This window comes from Nicotiana tomentosiformis, chromosome 6 (assembly GCF_000390325.3).
Source record: "Nicotiana tomentosiformis chromosome 6, ASM39032v3, whole genome shotgun sequence".
NCBI classification, from domain to species: Eukaryota; Viridiplantae; Streptophyta; class Magnoliopsida; order Solanales; family Solanaceae; genus Nicotiana; species Nicotiana tomentosiformis.
Genome location: NC_090817.1, coordinates 125711874 through 125728479, shown reverse-complemented (window position 1 = coordinate 125728479; position 16606 = coordinate 125711874). Strand labels below are relative to the sequence as shown.

Here is a 16606-nt window from a genome sequence, read left to right as displayed (position 1 = left end):
GAGGCCAAATAGGCATACAATGTTTTTCCATATGAAGGAGAATCACTTTCTGTTCACGTATTTGGGCGAATGTTCCTGCTTCTACCCATTTAGAGAAATAGTCAGTCAAAACCAAAAGGAATGGTATGTTACCTCGTTATGCCGGGAGGGGGCCTACAATGTCCATTCCCCATTTGATGAACGGCCAAGGGGAAGTGACTGAGTGGAGGTGTTCTCCTGCTTGGGGAATCATTGGGGCATACTTTTGTCATTGCTCGCATTTTTTTCACGAAATCTGCGGCCTCTTTTTTCATGGTAGGCCAGTAAATACCCTGTCCGTATGAGGCATCTGACCAAATCCCGATTGCCGGAATGAGCTCCGCAATGGCCTTCATGGACCTCTTCAAGAATGTGTCGCGTCTGATTTGGGCCCAAGCATTTCGCTAGAGGGCCGTCGTACGTTCTCTCATACGGGTCGTTGTGGATGATGCTATACCTGGCTGTTTGAATTCTTAGCTTCTTGGTTTCTTTTTTATCACCTAGGAGTACGTCGTCCTACAAACATGTGACAATACAGTTGCGCCAGTCCCAAGTCAGGTTTATGGTTCTTACCTCGATTAGGTCTATTGATGAGTTGAGAAGGTGAACTACACTTCTATCCCCGGTTGCAATATTTTTGGTGGCTGCGGCTAAATTGGCGAGGACGTCTGCCTCGATATTCTGTGTTCGGGGGATTTGGTCGAGTTGGCATTCGTCGAACTCGAACACCAACTTGCAGATTTCGGTTTGGTACTTTTGCAACCTTTGTTCCTTGATTTGGAAAGTTCCTCTGACTTGGCTGACAACGAGTTGAGAATCACAACGTAGTCTTAGACGTTTCGCCCTGTATTTGAGTGCTAGTCTCAGCCCTGCAATTACGGCCTCATACTCGGCCTCATTGTTAGTCATGTTCGGGTACCGTATGGACTAACGAATCACTTTGCCGGTTGGGACTTCGAGTATGAGTCCCAATCCGGAACCTGACGCTTTGGACATACCATCAGTGTATAGGACCCAGAGGTCTTGTGTTTGGGGAGAAGCGTGGATGACTTCTTTTTCGACTTTGGGCATTATTTTTGCGCTGAAGTCAGCGACGAAGTCTGTAAGGACTTGTGACTTTATCATTGTTCGCGGCTGGTATGTGATATTGTGCTCGCTCAATTCGATGGCCCATTTGGCCAACCTGTCCGATAGCTCGGGTTTATACAAAATGCTCATAAGGGGGAAAGTCGAGACGATCGAGATGGAGTGACATTGGAAATATGGTCTAAGCTTTCATGAAGCTACGACTAAGGCCAGAGCCAATTTTTCAAGGTGAGGTTATCTCGTCTCAGCGTCTACTAGTGTTTTGCTAATGTAATAGATGGGATACTATGTACCTTCGTTTTCTCGGACAGGACTACGCTCACAGCTACTTCGGATACTGTGAGGTAGACGAGGAGATGTTCCCCCGACTCTGGTTTTGAAAGTAATGGTGGTAATAACAAATATGCTTTTAATTCCTTCAGGGCTTGGACTCACTCAGAAGTCCATTGGAGGTCGTTATCCTTCATGAGTTTGCCGAAGAATCTGTGACACTTATCCGATGATCGCGAAATGAATCTTAAAGGCGGCGATATGGCCAGCTAACCTCTGAACCTGTTTTTCGGTGGTTAGGTATTCTGGTATTCCTTCGATGGCTTTTATTTGATCAGGGTTGACCTCGATCCCTCGCTATGATACCAGGAAACCTAGGAGTTTTCCCGAGGCCACACCGAATGCACATTTTTTTCGGGATTCAGTTTCATTCTGTACCGTCTGAGTATGTCGAAGGTTTCTCTTAGGTGGTCAATGTGATACTCTTTCCTTTTGGACTTTACTATCATGTCGTCTCTATAGACTTCCATCGTTTTGTCTAGTTGGTCTTTGAACATCTTCATCACTAACCTTTGGTAAGTTGCTCATGTGTTTTTCAACCCGAATGGCATGACCATGTAGCAGTACGTCCCCTGATGGGTGATGAAAGTGGTTTTCCTGTGGTCCTCTTCTTCCATGAGGATTTGATTATAGCTCGAGTAAGCGTCTAAGAAGCTCAGTAGTTCATGCCCGGCCGTTGCATCAATGAGTTGGTCGATATGGGGTAACAGAAATAAATCTTTGGGGCATGCTTTGTTTAAATCTGTAAAGTCTATGCACATCCTCCGTTTCCCATTCTTCTTTTTCACCATGACTATGTTGGCAACCCATTGGGGGTATTTCAACTCCCTGACGAAGCCGTTTTCCAATAGTTTTTCCACCTCTTCGCGTACCACATCATTAATTGCGGAGTTGAACGTATGCCTAACATGTCTCACTGGGGGATGGAATTGATCGACGTTCAGCTTGTATGTGGCGATTTCTATCGGGATACCTGGCATATCTGCATGGCTAAAAGCAACCAAGTCCGCGTTAGTAGTTAAGAATTGACGAAATTTACCTGGTTCCTAAAGCTTGCAGCCGATGTAAGCTTTCTTATTTTGGTCGTCGCTGTCTAATTGAATTGGGTCGAGGTCTACTATGGTCGATCTCGCGGCTTCGACAGTATCGGGGTCCCTGATGACGTTTTTGCTATCATCGCATATCGACCTCGACACTGTTAATTGCTACGCCTCTTTTTCTTTGTCCTTCATTTGTTGAGTAACCGTGCAGTCTATAGCGATGCGGTAGCATTAACGAGATGTACGTTGTTCCCCTCATATACTGAATATTCCCCATGGATTTGGGAATTTGATGTCTTGGTACAAGCTGGAGGGGTTGGCTCTCATTGTGTGAATCCATGGTTGCCTTACTATGGCATTGTATGTTGTGTCCTGGTCCATAACATAGAATGCGGTTTCCAGAATGACGCCACCGGCTAGGATAGAGAGTGTTATCTCGCCAGATGTTCACTCCACTGCATTGTTAAAACCTATTAGCATGATCCAGCGAGACACTATCTTATCCTCGAGTTTCATTTGTGCAAGTACTCGAGGGTGGATAATGCACTCGTCGCTCCCATCATCTACCGTAATGCTTCTCACATCGGTATCTAAAATTTTTAAAGTGATAACAAGGGAATCGTAGTGAGGGAAAACCTAACTGTTGGTACATGACTTATCGAAGATGATACTTTCTTCGAGTTCATCATATTGTTTGTGGGTGATTGATCGTTTGAGCTTGTGGGTTGTGGTGGACTTCACATTGTTGATGGAAACATCATCACCGTTGCCGATGATCATGTGGATAGTACAGGTCCACGAGGGTGGTTTCGGCGGTCCTTGATGTCGTTCACGACCTCTAGCAAAGTTAACCCTTCCTCGGTCGCTCAACAACTCTTTGAGGTGTCCCTATCATAGCATGTTTACAATATCCTGTCTTAAGGCGATACAATCATCGATTTTGTGCCCTCGATCTTAGTGGAACTCGTATAGGGCATCCAACTTTCTGGTATTCGGGTCCGACCTCATCTTTTGCGGCCACTTCACCTTTGGTCCAAGTTTCTCCAAGGCGCAGACTATTTCTGTAGGTGACATACAAAAATTTTGAGCGGATAATAAAGAGGTCATACCTCTCTCATTCTAGTGAGTCCATGTTCTTGATCGGGGTGGGCCCTCTTCATGGCAGGAGGATGACGCAATGGCGGTTCTGACATATGGTAGATGGCATTCCATGTTTGGTCGCGGAGCTGCGAGGTCCCTTCTGATATCATTTCATCGATCTTTTCTGGATTCGGCTTGTACCGAGGTCAGTCAATGAGTTGGCCCGTTGAGGTCGTCCTCGTCTGCTCGGACCTCGGCACAATACGCGTTGTGTATTTCATCCCAAGTAGTTGGGGGTACTTCATAAGCCAACTTAACAACTTTATTGTTGCCCTTGAACCATTCCTGCTCAGCCCATTCTGAAAATTTACGACCGTCATCCCTTCCGATACATTCGGCAAGTTCATTCTTACTCGGTTGAACCGAGCAAGGAAGTCCCTCAATCCTTCTCCCGGAGACTATTTAATAGCAAATATGTCGTTTACTCTCGCCTCAGCCTTCTTGGCCCCAGCATGGGCCGTTATGAACTTGTCGGCCATTTCTCCAAAGGTTTCAATGGAACGCACATGCAGATGTGAATAACATGTTAACACTCCTTCCGTGAGGGTCTCGCCGATTGTTTTTAACAAAATGGAGGATACTTGTTCCTTGGCGAGATCATTGCCTTTCACGACGGTGACGTAGTGAGTCACATGGTCTTCGGGGTCGGTTGTGCCATCGTGTATTTTCAGATTGGGTGGTATTTTAAAGGTCTTTGGTATGGCATGTGGGGTGGCATCATCACTATACGGATGCTCGACGGACCGACCGACATCTCTCTTCGGCAAGAGCTTAGGGGTGCCCGGTATCTTATCGTCCCTTTCTTAGTGTTCTCTCATTTGGTCTCAAAGTGCTTTATTCTCATTCTCCATTTTCTCCATCCTTTTCAGGATGGCTGCGAGAGCATCGTCACCTTCACTATTAATGACATTGTGAGTAATATATGTCGTTGGAGGAGAAGGAATTTGATAGTGCTACTCGTCTACTGGTGGTATAACGCAAGTCCTTGCATTTTTTGTAGCCGTGCCCCGAACGAGCTTATGGAGGACACTGGTTAGCGTGTCAGTTAGCCAAGCCTCAATGAGCTTTTTTACTGCTGGTGGTGTCTCCTCTGCCACGGATGTGAAGGCTCCCTTACCAAGAGATTTATTGATGCTACAGTGAGGAGGGGGTGACCCACCTCTCCTGGGGGAGGCATTAGGCGTTGCGTCCTCGTCCACTGCTTTAGAGCTCTCATTGATGATATTTATGAGGTTGGTTGGGAGGTCACTCACTATTCTCGTTCTTTCTTCTCTGTTACCTTCCATATTAGATTTGTGCATACAAAGAAAGGGGATCTTGTTCTTGCTTTCTCCGTTTTTTTTTACGTTAGCGATCTGTGTTAGCTATAGATTTAGAGGAAGCTATAACTAAGAAATCTCACAAAGGGCGCCAAATTGTTTGACCAAAAAGTATAACTTCCAGTTAAAACTATTGTATTTATATAATGAAGGGTTAAACCTAGTTAATGATAATATCTCTAAATGCGGATCCTGAAAGTGTGGATAATGTGGGACAAATCTAATGGGAGATTGACAATAACAAGCATTAATTATTCCAAAAAGTATAAGCAATAATGAAGGAGTAACTAACAATAAATAGCAATAAATGACATTTAAGTAAATAGGAGGAGTGATTCATCCAATGAAGAATGAACTAGATGATTGTTCCTCCTGACAATGACGAGTGACAGATAAATTCTAGAATGTTCGAACTATTTTCGGATGTGATGAAAAAGTATGGAATAATACGAATAAGAATCTTGATGAAAATGTAATGTTTGTATCTTTGTTAGAGAGAGAGAGAATCTTTTTCAGAAATATGCTCTTATCACATGAATATTACATACCTTTTTTCCTTCTCTTTTGTGCTCTTTATATGGGAAATATCCCCAACAAACCATAATAGTACATGTGCAGAGAATATTTTTTAGAATACCCCCTCTATTATCCTATTCTAAAAATTAGCTGTTACGATTCTTTCCGCGGACCTCGTCCTTGACCATTATAGGCATCCTGACCACGAGCTTCGCCATTTCCTGATCGACCTTGACTGATTTTTCCTCAACGCTTCCTCGCCCTAAATGTTCCGCGGTATATTTTGACCTATACAAGTACTCATCAAGTCCATATCCACCTCAAATCCCTCTTTCAAAAGGAAAAAATAAGACACCAAGTGGGGGGTGGGGTGGGGGGTGGGGGGAGAAAAAGTACTGAAAAGAAAATGAATTGTTACACAAATAGCCGACCAAATTTATTATTTATTTATTTTAGGCGATATACATAGATTATACATGCATGCATGCATGCGCGCGCGCGCGCGCACACACATATATATTTTAATTTAATATATTAGGTAGACAGTTATTTGGTTAATTCTTCAACCAAAAGAAGTAGGGACTGTTTACTATATTAGAAACTTATTTACTTATGTTTTCTATGTTTTGTAGTTTTTAATAAGTATCTAGGTTTTTCTTACAAATTGTATATATTGCTCCTTAAAAGGCTCTCATCCCATTATTTGTGCCTTCAATTAAGGGATTCAATTACATCATTTCCTCTTTTTTTTTCCCTCTCCTCTTCTCTCTCCTTCCTTTTGTTTTTACATCACCCTTAATCTACACCCATAATCTCCATCTTCTCTCTTCCCACCATTGCCGACAACTTTATATTATTAAAAAATCGCCAATTGTATCGCTCTTTGCTGGGAGACTGGACAACACTGAAAATGAAGAAATATTCAGGAATTGTATTTTAATTGTATGATAACTATATCATAATTATATTTGAATTGTACCAGATATATCAACGCTTAAAACATAATTGTATCATACTTGGATCACAATTATATTTAACTTATATATGGTACATTAATACACAAACTAATACATGATACAACACAAATAAATTAATGTACAATTATCATATATTTGTGATATAAATTGTGAAATTCGTCACGAGCTCACAACTGCTCGTAAAAATATACAATGAGTATACAATTATCATACATTTGTAATACAATTCCTTCAATAATTATGATACATGTACAATTATAATACAATCGCGATAGATTTATGAAAATTTGTGATACAATTATGATCTTCATCTTTTTCAAGTTTCAATCACAACTCTACACTAAAAATCTAATATAATCGTATTATAATTGTATTAGTATCATATCAAGTATTGTTTTGGGTATTGATGTATCATATATAAGTCACATATAATAAAGATTTTACAAAGAAAAAAAATAAGATTTAAAACTTACCTATGTATTGATTCTTTAGCAATATTATGATTTTTTTGTTTGAATTGTATCAATAAGAAATAGAGATTTTGGGTGATTAGTAAGAGAGAGAAATTGAGTTTGAAAACCTTTGGAAAAAGAAAAGAATCGAAAATTTTGTATGTGTGTGTGGGGAGGGGGGAGGGGGGGATATAAAATTGAAAGAGAGATTTTGGATGATTATTAAAAAAAAAAGAGAAAATATTTTTGACATCCTTTTGAAAAGAAACAGAATCTTAAATGTAGGGGAGATTATTGGAAATGAGGGGCGGGTGTCGTGTAACTGACATGCTTAAATTAAGGGATCTTGAATTTTTTTCCTTTTTTATAATTTTATATATTACTTGTAAATATAGATATATAAAGTAATTAATAAGGAAATTAAATAAAGGTGGTAAATAAGTTTCTATTATAGTATAGTTAGGTAAAAATACCAAAGAAGTAGAGATGCTTTACCAATTTGGGCCGTATAACCATGGGCCCTTGTGCATAGGCGGATCAACACCCAACTTTCACTCTTAGCCGGGCCCGATCAAACTCCGCCGCTGCAAAGTACATACCATGGTCCATGGCTTGCCATGATGTGCTTTTCTGCTTTAGCTTTCCGCACACGCCCTCCTTTTTGCTAAAGCCACCTTTTTTACTCTCTTTGGGACGTTGAACTTCAGCTCACATTGCCCCGCCCCTTCCCATAATTCCTAAACATGGCGTCGTCACACGCTCTTTCTTCCTCCATGGAAGCAGCCCTCTCAAGCTCCAATCTTGTCTCTAGGTTTTCAGAGACGCCGTCAGCATTTCAATCCATCAAACCGTTTAATAGGACCAGTACTGGTTATCTCAAAGTTAGTTTTAGCCTGCCTTCTACGAGCTCCTTCGGCTGCGGCTCTCCCCGACGAGTGCTCACCCGCGCCGAACTGTCTGGTGAAAGCGGCTGCGAAGAAGAGGATAGTCATGATTTGAAGAATGATAATGGATTTTTAGTTCCTGTACCGATTTTTTCATTGTCACAGGTAAGATCTCTCTCTCGGCTCTTCATTGCTTGTCGTAAAAATTTAAACTTTTTCTTTGTGATTCTCCTTAACACTTTAAGGTCCCGGACCAATATATAAGAATTTATTAATTATCTTGTCAGTTTCTAATATTATTCGCCCTTTATAGCTAGTATTAGATATTTCATAATTGTGTTTTTGGATCACGGTGGAAGTATGATAAAAGAAAATGCACCTTGGACCTTACTCATCCCAAAAACAGGAAAACTAGCTCATGAAAATCATATAAGGAGTCCAAGTACCCATTTCCCATCCGATGTGAGAAATCAATACCCCGATATGCCCAAGACTGGACATATGAAGCGTGGGCAATATATGATGGTTACCCAACATAGATAAATAAATTGGGATGTGCCTGAACTCTGATACCATGAGAAAGACATGTATGTATATTGCGCCTAACTCAACCCTAAAAGCTAGCTCATTAGGTGCGGATTGCCCAACCATATGAAGAGACCAAAAATCCCACCCATAACCGATGTGCACGCCTAGGACTGGGCAGATATAAGACGGGGGACCCAACATTGTATGAGACAAGAATTGGGTGGGCCTTACTTTGATACCATGATAAAGAAAATGGACCTTGGACTTAACTCAATCCCTATTAGTTCAGGAAAATCAGGTTTCACTTGCGTGCAGATCCTATTCCTAGGTTATGTTAGTGTCTTAGTTCAGGTAATGGCTCCACATATTTTGTGCTTGGTAAATTTTGTAAAACTTCTCCCCTACCATTTGGTGAAATTTTTTGCATCTTGATTTGCAAGAAGCATTATCATGTAATTCCTCTCCATGGGTAGAATTGGATAATATTCAGGCCACTTGTCAATAAATATCAAGCTTTTTCTTGCATATGCCTCATTTTTCTCATAGCATTTACTGATTAATGTTAAAATTTTAGTACAAGCTCTGTATCATCTCAGTTATACAGAGATCGCTCAAGTTTAGTCCTCTATTGTGGTGATTTTCTCGAATACAATGACACGGTTTAAATCCTAGGAATTCAATACTTTCCTAATAAGATAATCTACATGTTTATCAAGAAAGACGTCTCTTCTAAATATTATATAGATGTGTCCAAAAGAGCGTGAAATTGTACCACTTCCTCTATATCTAGTTTTCCACTTTGTCACAGGAAGATTCTTTTTTGGTGCATCAAATAAACACAATAAACCACATGCTCCCCACGAGAACAACAACATCAACAAACCCGGTGAAATCCCAGTATCCCACAAGTGGGGTTTGGGGAGGCCGCAGTGTTGTAAATAGCGCTCGCCTCAGCGCTAATAGCGTGAGGCGATGCGATGCGAGCTGCCGGCGCCATTTTGCTCTGTTGCGTGGCGATTTCAGAAAGGCGAGCGCCTTTGCCTATGTAGCGAGAGGCGCTGCGATGTGCGAGGCGATGTGTAGCAGCGCTTTTTGAAAAAAAAAAAGGCAGCGACCAAACGACGATTAAAATACAAATTAGGGCTTGGGTTTTTCACTTCTTTCTCCTTCAACAACCATCAGTGCCATTTGTTTTTTCGATCAATAAACTAAATATTAGGGCTTGGGATTTCATCTTCTTTTTAGTTCATCAGCGACATCATAACCCAGGTATGTTGTCCATTTCTTGTTTCTTCTTCTCCTTTCTTCTTCTAGTTTCTGCTATCCATTTTTTTTCTTAGACCATTGCTGTCAAAAAAAATATCTTTCTTCTTTTTCCTTTTTTCTTTCTTCTTTCTTCAGTTTTCTTTCTTCTTTCTTCTTTCTTTCTTCCTTTTTCTTCGTTTTTTTTTTTGGCTGTTGTTCGAGCAAGTAGCAGAGAGTTCTTTGAGGTTTGAGCTAGCTTTATATCTTTCTTTCTTCCCTTCCTTTTTCTTCTTCTCTTCTTTTTTTGTTTTGCTCTGTTTTTTAATCATGGATACGGGCAGAGGCAGTCAGACACAGAGCTTCTTCATAGTTCAAATCAAACCTAAAATTTACTCTTTTTTTCAGTTAGTCTTATAGAGCATAATTAATTGCATATAGATGTTGCTTGTTTTAGTTTATGAATCTACTATGACTATCTATTAAATTTTTAAGTTTTGAATTGATATATTTATTAATATATTATTGCTATTGAGTTTTTAGTTATATATATATATATATTATATTTTTTGTATAAATTGTCGCTTCACATAAAAAAGGCGAGCGCTTCGCTGTTCGCCTCTCGCCTCAGTGAAGCAGGCCCTCGTCGCTATTTGTCGCCGCACGCTATCCAAAACACTGGGGGAGGGTAGTGTGTACGCAGACCTTATCCCTACCTTATGAAGGTAGAGAGGCTGTTTCCGAAAAGCTCCCTCCAGACTGAGGCAGTTTTTAGATCAGAAGTGCGGACCTGAATATTTTGTCACCCATCCAAACAATGTTCAACATTCTGAAGAATCTCTTTTTACTTTATTTTTTTATTTTTTTCCTTTGGCATGAGGAATCATACTTCTCTTTCCTTGATATAGTCCATTACTGGTTATGCTAAATGGCTAGTTCAGCTTTGTTGTGATGGACTCTCTCATATTCTGAAGGATAATTCAGATCAAAGAGAAACAAATAAAAATGGTTTGGATCAAGCTCCAAAAGTGGTTACACCCCTTGAGCAATCAACTGGTGGGGGTACAAGGGCCGGGCTTTTCAGAACTCCCATTTCTGGAGGCGTACAAAGTGCAACCTCAGCTCATGGCCTACCTAAACCTGCCTTAGCTGTCCGCAATCTAATGGAACAGGTAGATTCCTTGTGTTAGCGGAAATTTTGTAGTTTTTCAGAGATTTGTAAATGTAAAATCTTTTTGTGTGTTTTTTCATCATTATATACCATTGTTCTAGGCTAGGTTTGCTCATTTATGCACTGTGATGTCCCGGATGCATCATCGGCGAGAAGGCTACCCGTTTGGTTCACTTGTAGATTTTGCGCCAGATTCCATGGGACGTAAGTTGCTACATTCTAGTGTTTGAACAATTCTTTATTTTTATGTCCATCTTTTGGGTTTTAATACAATCAAAGTGTAGGCTAGAATAGGAGGTCAAATTCAAAACTACATTTCGGGTAATATTCATTACCATCAAGTATAGGTCTTTTTGACCCCAATAAGTAAGCTGGTTGGCTGCGCTGGTTTAGCATGGAGCATAAGCTTTTTCTTTCCCGCGCCTGCTCACAACTCACCCAAGATCGACACCCAAATTGGCTTGAGCCGGGGGTCTTTTAGAAATAGCCTATCTACCTACACAAAGTAGGGGAAAGGTTTGCGCACACACTACCTTCCCCAGACCCCACTTGTGGGATTCCACTGGGTTTGTTGATTGTTGTTGTACTTTGACCCCATGTGCAATAGGCATAGCTGCCCCACATGGCTAAAGGTAAGCTCTTTTTTTTAGTAGTTTCATTGAGAAAGGCTTCCTAATAAAAACGACCACTTTGGTCTTGGTTAAAGTTCTTATTTATTGACTACTTTGAGCATTTCAATGGAACGATTGTGGTTAAGGATCTGGAATCAACTCATGCATTGAGTTTCCTTGTTGGATGGTTTGTGTACCAAAATGGGGAAACTAAGCAACTTGTCTAGACTGCACCTGGAAATTGTTAGGTAAATTGTTGGAAAATATTCTTAAACTAAATTTAGTTTCCAGCATTAGTGTACCTTGACGTTGTGAAAAATTGAACATGGAGTACATATATTTAATTAATTGAAAATCCTTGTAAAAATGTTGTTCTGGATTTGATGTTAGAAGCAAAACTTTGTTATCTGCACAATTATATATATGCTGCCTTTTCCAGTTTATATTACAGACAGTGCTCAAATAGTTATTTTTCATTGTTTCGGCAGATCCAATATTTTCATTTTCGCCATTAGCTATACACACCCGTAATTTGCTGGCTGACCCAAGATGCACACTAGTTGTACAGGTTTGTGATCTATTTCAGAAACATCAAGTACATCTGGCTTATACTATGTCTCTGAGTTTCTTGAACTTTTGGCTTTTTAGATCCCAGGATGGAGTGGTTTATCTAATGCAAGGGTAACGATTTTTGGTGACGTTTATCCACTACCTGAAGATCAACAGGTAACTAACTTACCTTCTTGCAATGTGGTGATTATTTTCAGATTCCTATTAACATCAAATACACTGACATTAAATGCTAAGAAAATTCTTAGATATCCTTTTTGTTTCCTAAAATGATGAGATTTCACTTGCTTAAATGCTCATGTACACTAGATATGTGTTCCTGAACCGAGGGTCTATTGGAAACAGCCTCTCTATCCTCACAAGGTAGGGGTAAGGTTTGCGCACACACTACCCTCCTCAGACCCCATGGTGTGGGTTAATACTGGGTATGTTGTTGTTGTTGTACACTAGATATGTGTGGTCTTTCCTAACTGTCTCTTTACGTTTTACTTACAGCCTCTATAATACCTAATCAAATGAATGACAACTAAAAAAAAAAGAAGACTTCAGGGGAAATGCTTCTTACATGATCTCATTATGATCGCATATGCCTCTAGCTTTCTACCAATGTAAACCGTCCTCGTCAACCCTAGTATTTTTGGTCAGTTGACATATGAATCAGAATCAATTCTCACATCAGACCCTAGTGGCCTGGTTATTTCTCTCCTTTCTCTCCTGTTTAACTCTCTACTGTTAAGACAAAGGTTTGATTTACTTGATACACTTTGAAGAAGTGGTATGAGCCGGACCTCCAAGGGTGCATCTAAGTGGCATCTTTGCAGATGGAATCCTCAGCCTGATTTATCAGTTTCTTCCATTAGAGATTTAGTCCCATTTCATTATTTCATCATTTAGCTTGGTCAAGGACAGTTTTTTATGAAGAGGTCAAGGACAGTTTGTTCAAGGAGAAGGATTGACATTTTTTTATTTTTATGATTAATCAAATGACCGTTTGTTCTCCTCAATAATCTTCCCAAGTTGAATAGTTGTGTTTGACTTATTATGGATAGTAAGAGAACAGTTGAATATTAGTATTGTATAAAGATATAATACTCCACATGCAAGGCCCATAGATTCCCTTGTGATTTTATTTGAATAGATATAGCATAGTGAATTGTAATGATGAAGCTTGCAAAGATAACCCATGTTACTTTTGGTTATAAAATATTTTTAAAATCAGTCCATTCCAGGAAAGTGGACATTATTTTGGAATGGACGAAGAAGGAAAGGATTCATTTTCTGCATACTGTATATAGTTTCTTCTGCTTAGGTCGATTTCCCTTGAACGTCTATGACGACTTGCTGTCCTCTTTGGAGTCATATCTTTATGTAGATTTTCTACTTTTTGGTGTACTTGTGTAGGGAGTTTTCCATTCCATTATTAATAAACTACACTTCACTTGATAAAATAAAATGACTTGCTGCCATCTCATATTTTATCCTGCTATCTTCTTTCAAATGCTACTTGTAGAATTCTGCAATTTTGATGTGAATGCTAAAGCTGTAATTGCGCTTATATTCTGTTGGTTGAGCCAAGTTTGTCAAATTCTCTGTAAATGTTATGAATGTTGCAATTATCTTAACAACTGGGTCGGTTGTTTCAACAGGAATGGGCGCACAAGCAGTATATAGCAAAACATCAGCAAGGTCCTTCTCAACAATGGGGAAATTTTTTTTACTTTAGGATGCAAAATATAAGGTTAGCTCCTTTTTTCCTAAGAGATTTAGTTGAGTTCTTATTTCAAATGATAAAAGGAGAAGCAGTATACAAATTGATGTGCGCATTCACTCTGCTTAGTTCTTTTTAGCTCTTTTACACCATGAGCCTATTCAGAATTTCTTACTTGAATCATCTTTTCACTTAAGTTGCCTAGTGTGCGTTCTGGCATCTGACAAATGCCTTTTGACTAATAATGGGTGCACCTTATATTCCAATTACTAGTTGATTTCATTGTAAGCATTTTATTCTTATGCAACCTGTTTGTAACCTAATTATTAATCTCTTTATTAGTGGAGTTTACTGTTCATTTTGGTTAGCTTAACTCGGTTTCAATGTTGACTGTCTCTAGCAGTTCAGTATGACTTCTCTCACTGCCAATTTCTTTCTACTGTAGTAAATTTAGAATTTCTGCCTGGAGTCTCTTGCATCTCACTTCAAAATTTTGTGCTCTGCTGCACTTTTAGTACTTATTTTATGATTACTGGAGGTTATCTACTTCCAGCTTCTATTCTGGCCTACCACTAGTGTTTCCCAGCTATGATGAGCGATAAGTGGATGCTAATTGAATACAATAACATGAAGAGTTATCTACCATGTCTAAGTTTGAATTTGAAAAGATTCCTCTACCATCTGCACTTTCTTTGATTAGTTTATCTGAAAAGATGGAAACAAAAGGCAAGCTCTCGCTGCAGATTGTTGCTAAGAGAATGATTAGCAATCTGTAGCCCAAAGAACTTACCTGCTTTATCAATTATTACAGCGATATATATTTTATTGGAGGCTTTGGAACTGTTGCGTGGGTGGATGTCAAGGAGTATGAGACGCTTCAGCCTGATAAAATTGCTGTTGATGGTGGTGAACAAAATCTTAAGGTATGTTTTTGGCAGCCTGTTGATGCTGCTATATTTTTTAGAAGTACTATTAGAACTTAGAAGTGCGATATGTAGACTGTATTTCCATTCTAGTAGGTAACATGGCTTCATTTGCCTCCTTTCCTTTCTTTGACTAAGTTTGCGAATGTGCTGGTGATTCTTGTAGGAGCTCAATGCAATCTTTTCAAAGCCTCTAAAAGATCTTTTATCGCAAGAAGCTGAGGTGGATGATGCTGCTTTGATATCAATAGATAGTAAGGGTACAGATGTCCGTGTCCGCCAAGGTGCACAGGTACTATCTGTGTGCTGCTTCTTTATTCATTTGTTCTCATCACATACCCTTTAAACTTTTCCTTTCACTTTATCTCCCACAGTTCAATGTACAGAGAATATCGTTTGAAGTAGGTCATTCAGTTCAAACACTAGAAGAAGCCAAAGCAGCTCTCTGGAAACTGATAAATGGAGGCCAAGTTTACAATTTGCAGAAGTGAACATTGCATATGCATCTTTTTCACTCGAGGGGTCAGAATGATAGCTGTAACAGTCAGTGTAATGTTGTCGGTGATGCTGTTACAAGAATCACTACATCACTTTTTTCTGCGGAAGTATTAACTTATAGCCTTATAGAGGTTATTGATGTTGGTGGGGTGAGTTTTTCAGAAAAGTGGACTTTTCTCAACTTAAATTTGCAGTGTAAGATTGTTGGTGATGGTGTTTCAAGAATGTTCTCATCATATTTTCCTGGGATAGTATGAACTTATTGCAATTAAAAAGGCATTTTTTTTGGAGGGGGTGGGGGGGTGGGGGTGGTTGTTGGCTGATTTTAAAACTAAAGTCTGTCAACTTGAATCCTATGTTTTCCAATCATCTAATTTCCATGTAGAGAATAAATCATGGGATTAAAAGCACTTTTATTGCCTAAATTAGGTATCTTCATAGACGTACGTTTGTACTGTTTAGTGCTGCCTGTTAAATGAAATGCAAGTGACATTGTTTCTATTTACTATTTTGTAATTTCAATTTTTACTGCTAAGGACAAGTAGTTTGATAGATTCTCCCAGCAATTATTCATAAAGCAATTCAATGACTGAGAAGGAACTGTGGATGCAATGTTTTTGGTTCTCAATATGGGTCTAATTAATGACGAAATCCATCATATTCAACTTTAATTAGTGAGAATTATCACCTAAAGATAGAATCTCTCTCTGTAAATCTTTATCTCAATTTCAATTAAAAGTTAGAACTTTCGACCAGAATGGAAAAGCTTTGTAATCCTATAATTTACCAACTTTGACTCGTTAAAACTAAAGCCAAGTGTTGCATTAGAATATATTATTTCGAAAGTGACTGTGGAGTGTGGAATTGGGAGAGAATGCCTGTTAACGCCATTTGATTTGTGAACTTTACACTAGGCCCTCCTTATTGGTCTGCCTAGTACCAAGATGATATGGATGAAACCTGATTTTTCCAGCAAAACACAAAATGACAAATATCCTCACTGACACTTCTTGTCCCAGTGTCCACTAAAACCAACAAACAAACAAACCCAAAAAAGGTTACTGCCAATGGTCTGTCTCTGATATAGTTAAAAAAAATATGAAAGTTACAGCTTGTTTGGATTACTGTATCGTATTATTATTTTAAATATAATATTTATTTTAATTATTATTTAAATTTTATTATATTATATTATTTAAATTCGTCATTACGTAAGGAAGAAAAGTATCACCGATCGATTTAGTATGGTCGTGTCATCTCCTTATTTTTTTCTCTCATTTTATTCTTTTTTATTATTAAATAATTTTATTTTATCTTTTAATATAATAATATTACCTTGTACCTTACATTTTCTTTATAATATTACAAGTTTATTATTGATATTATTAGTATATGACATCTTAAAATGATGGTAAATAATATAATATATCCAAATATTATATACATCATAATAAATTTACTTTAATTCTTTCCCGAGCATCTGATAATTCTGGCGGCCTTTGCTCTTTTTTTTTCATTGATTCAATAATATACGGTAGATAAAACAGTATATAACAACCATTAATAATGGCATATAAACCAAGAAAAGTAATT

At 38.8% G+C, this 16606-nt stretch overlaps 1 protein-coding gene across 2 annotated transcripts; it reads left to right on the top strand.

The window, feature by feature from the left end:
* Nucleotides 1-7462: 7462 nt before the first annotated feature.
* Nucleotides 7463-15518, top strand: LOC104108868 (uncharacterized). 2 transcript variants are annotated; one of them, XM_009618006.4, is made up of 9 exons: nucleotides 7463-7927; nucleotides 10441-10704; nucleotides 10805-10907; nucleotides 11803-11882; nucleotides 11963-12040; nucleotides 13531-13622; nucleotides 14404-14515; nucleotides 14682-14807; nucleotides 14890-15518. In XM_009618006.4, the coding sequence occupies exons 1-9, from the start codon at nucleotides 7622-7624 to the stop codon at nucleotides 15004-15006; spliced, it is 1278 nt and encodes a 425-aa protein (XP_009616301.1). In that variant the 5' UTR covers nucleotides 7463-7621; the 3' UTR covers nucleotides 15007-15518. The 2 variants fall into 2 exon arrangements, with proteins under 2 accessions (XP_009616301.1, XP_009616303.1); XM_009618008.4 differs by having other exon boundaries at nucleotides 7468-7927; nucleotides 10507-10704.
* The last annotated feature ends 1088 nt before the right edge of the window (nucleotides 15519-16606 follow it).

Bases quoted from the DNA above. Each gene is read 5' to 3' on its own strand.
- LOC104108868 (XM_009618006.4), top strand. From the start codon at position 7,622: ATGGCGTCGTCACACGCTCTTTCTTCCTCCATGGAAGCAGCCCTCTCA. The intron at 10,908-11,802 runs GTAAGTTGCTAC...TTGTTTCGGCAG, and splicing joins TGCGCCAGATTCCATGGGAC to ATCCAATATTTTCATTTTCG. The intron at 12,041-13,530 runs GTAACTAACTTA...TTGTTTCAACAG, and splicing joins CACTACCTGAAGATCAACAG to GAATGGGCGCACAAGCAGTA.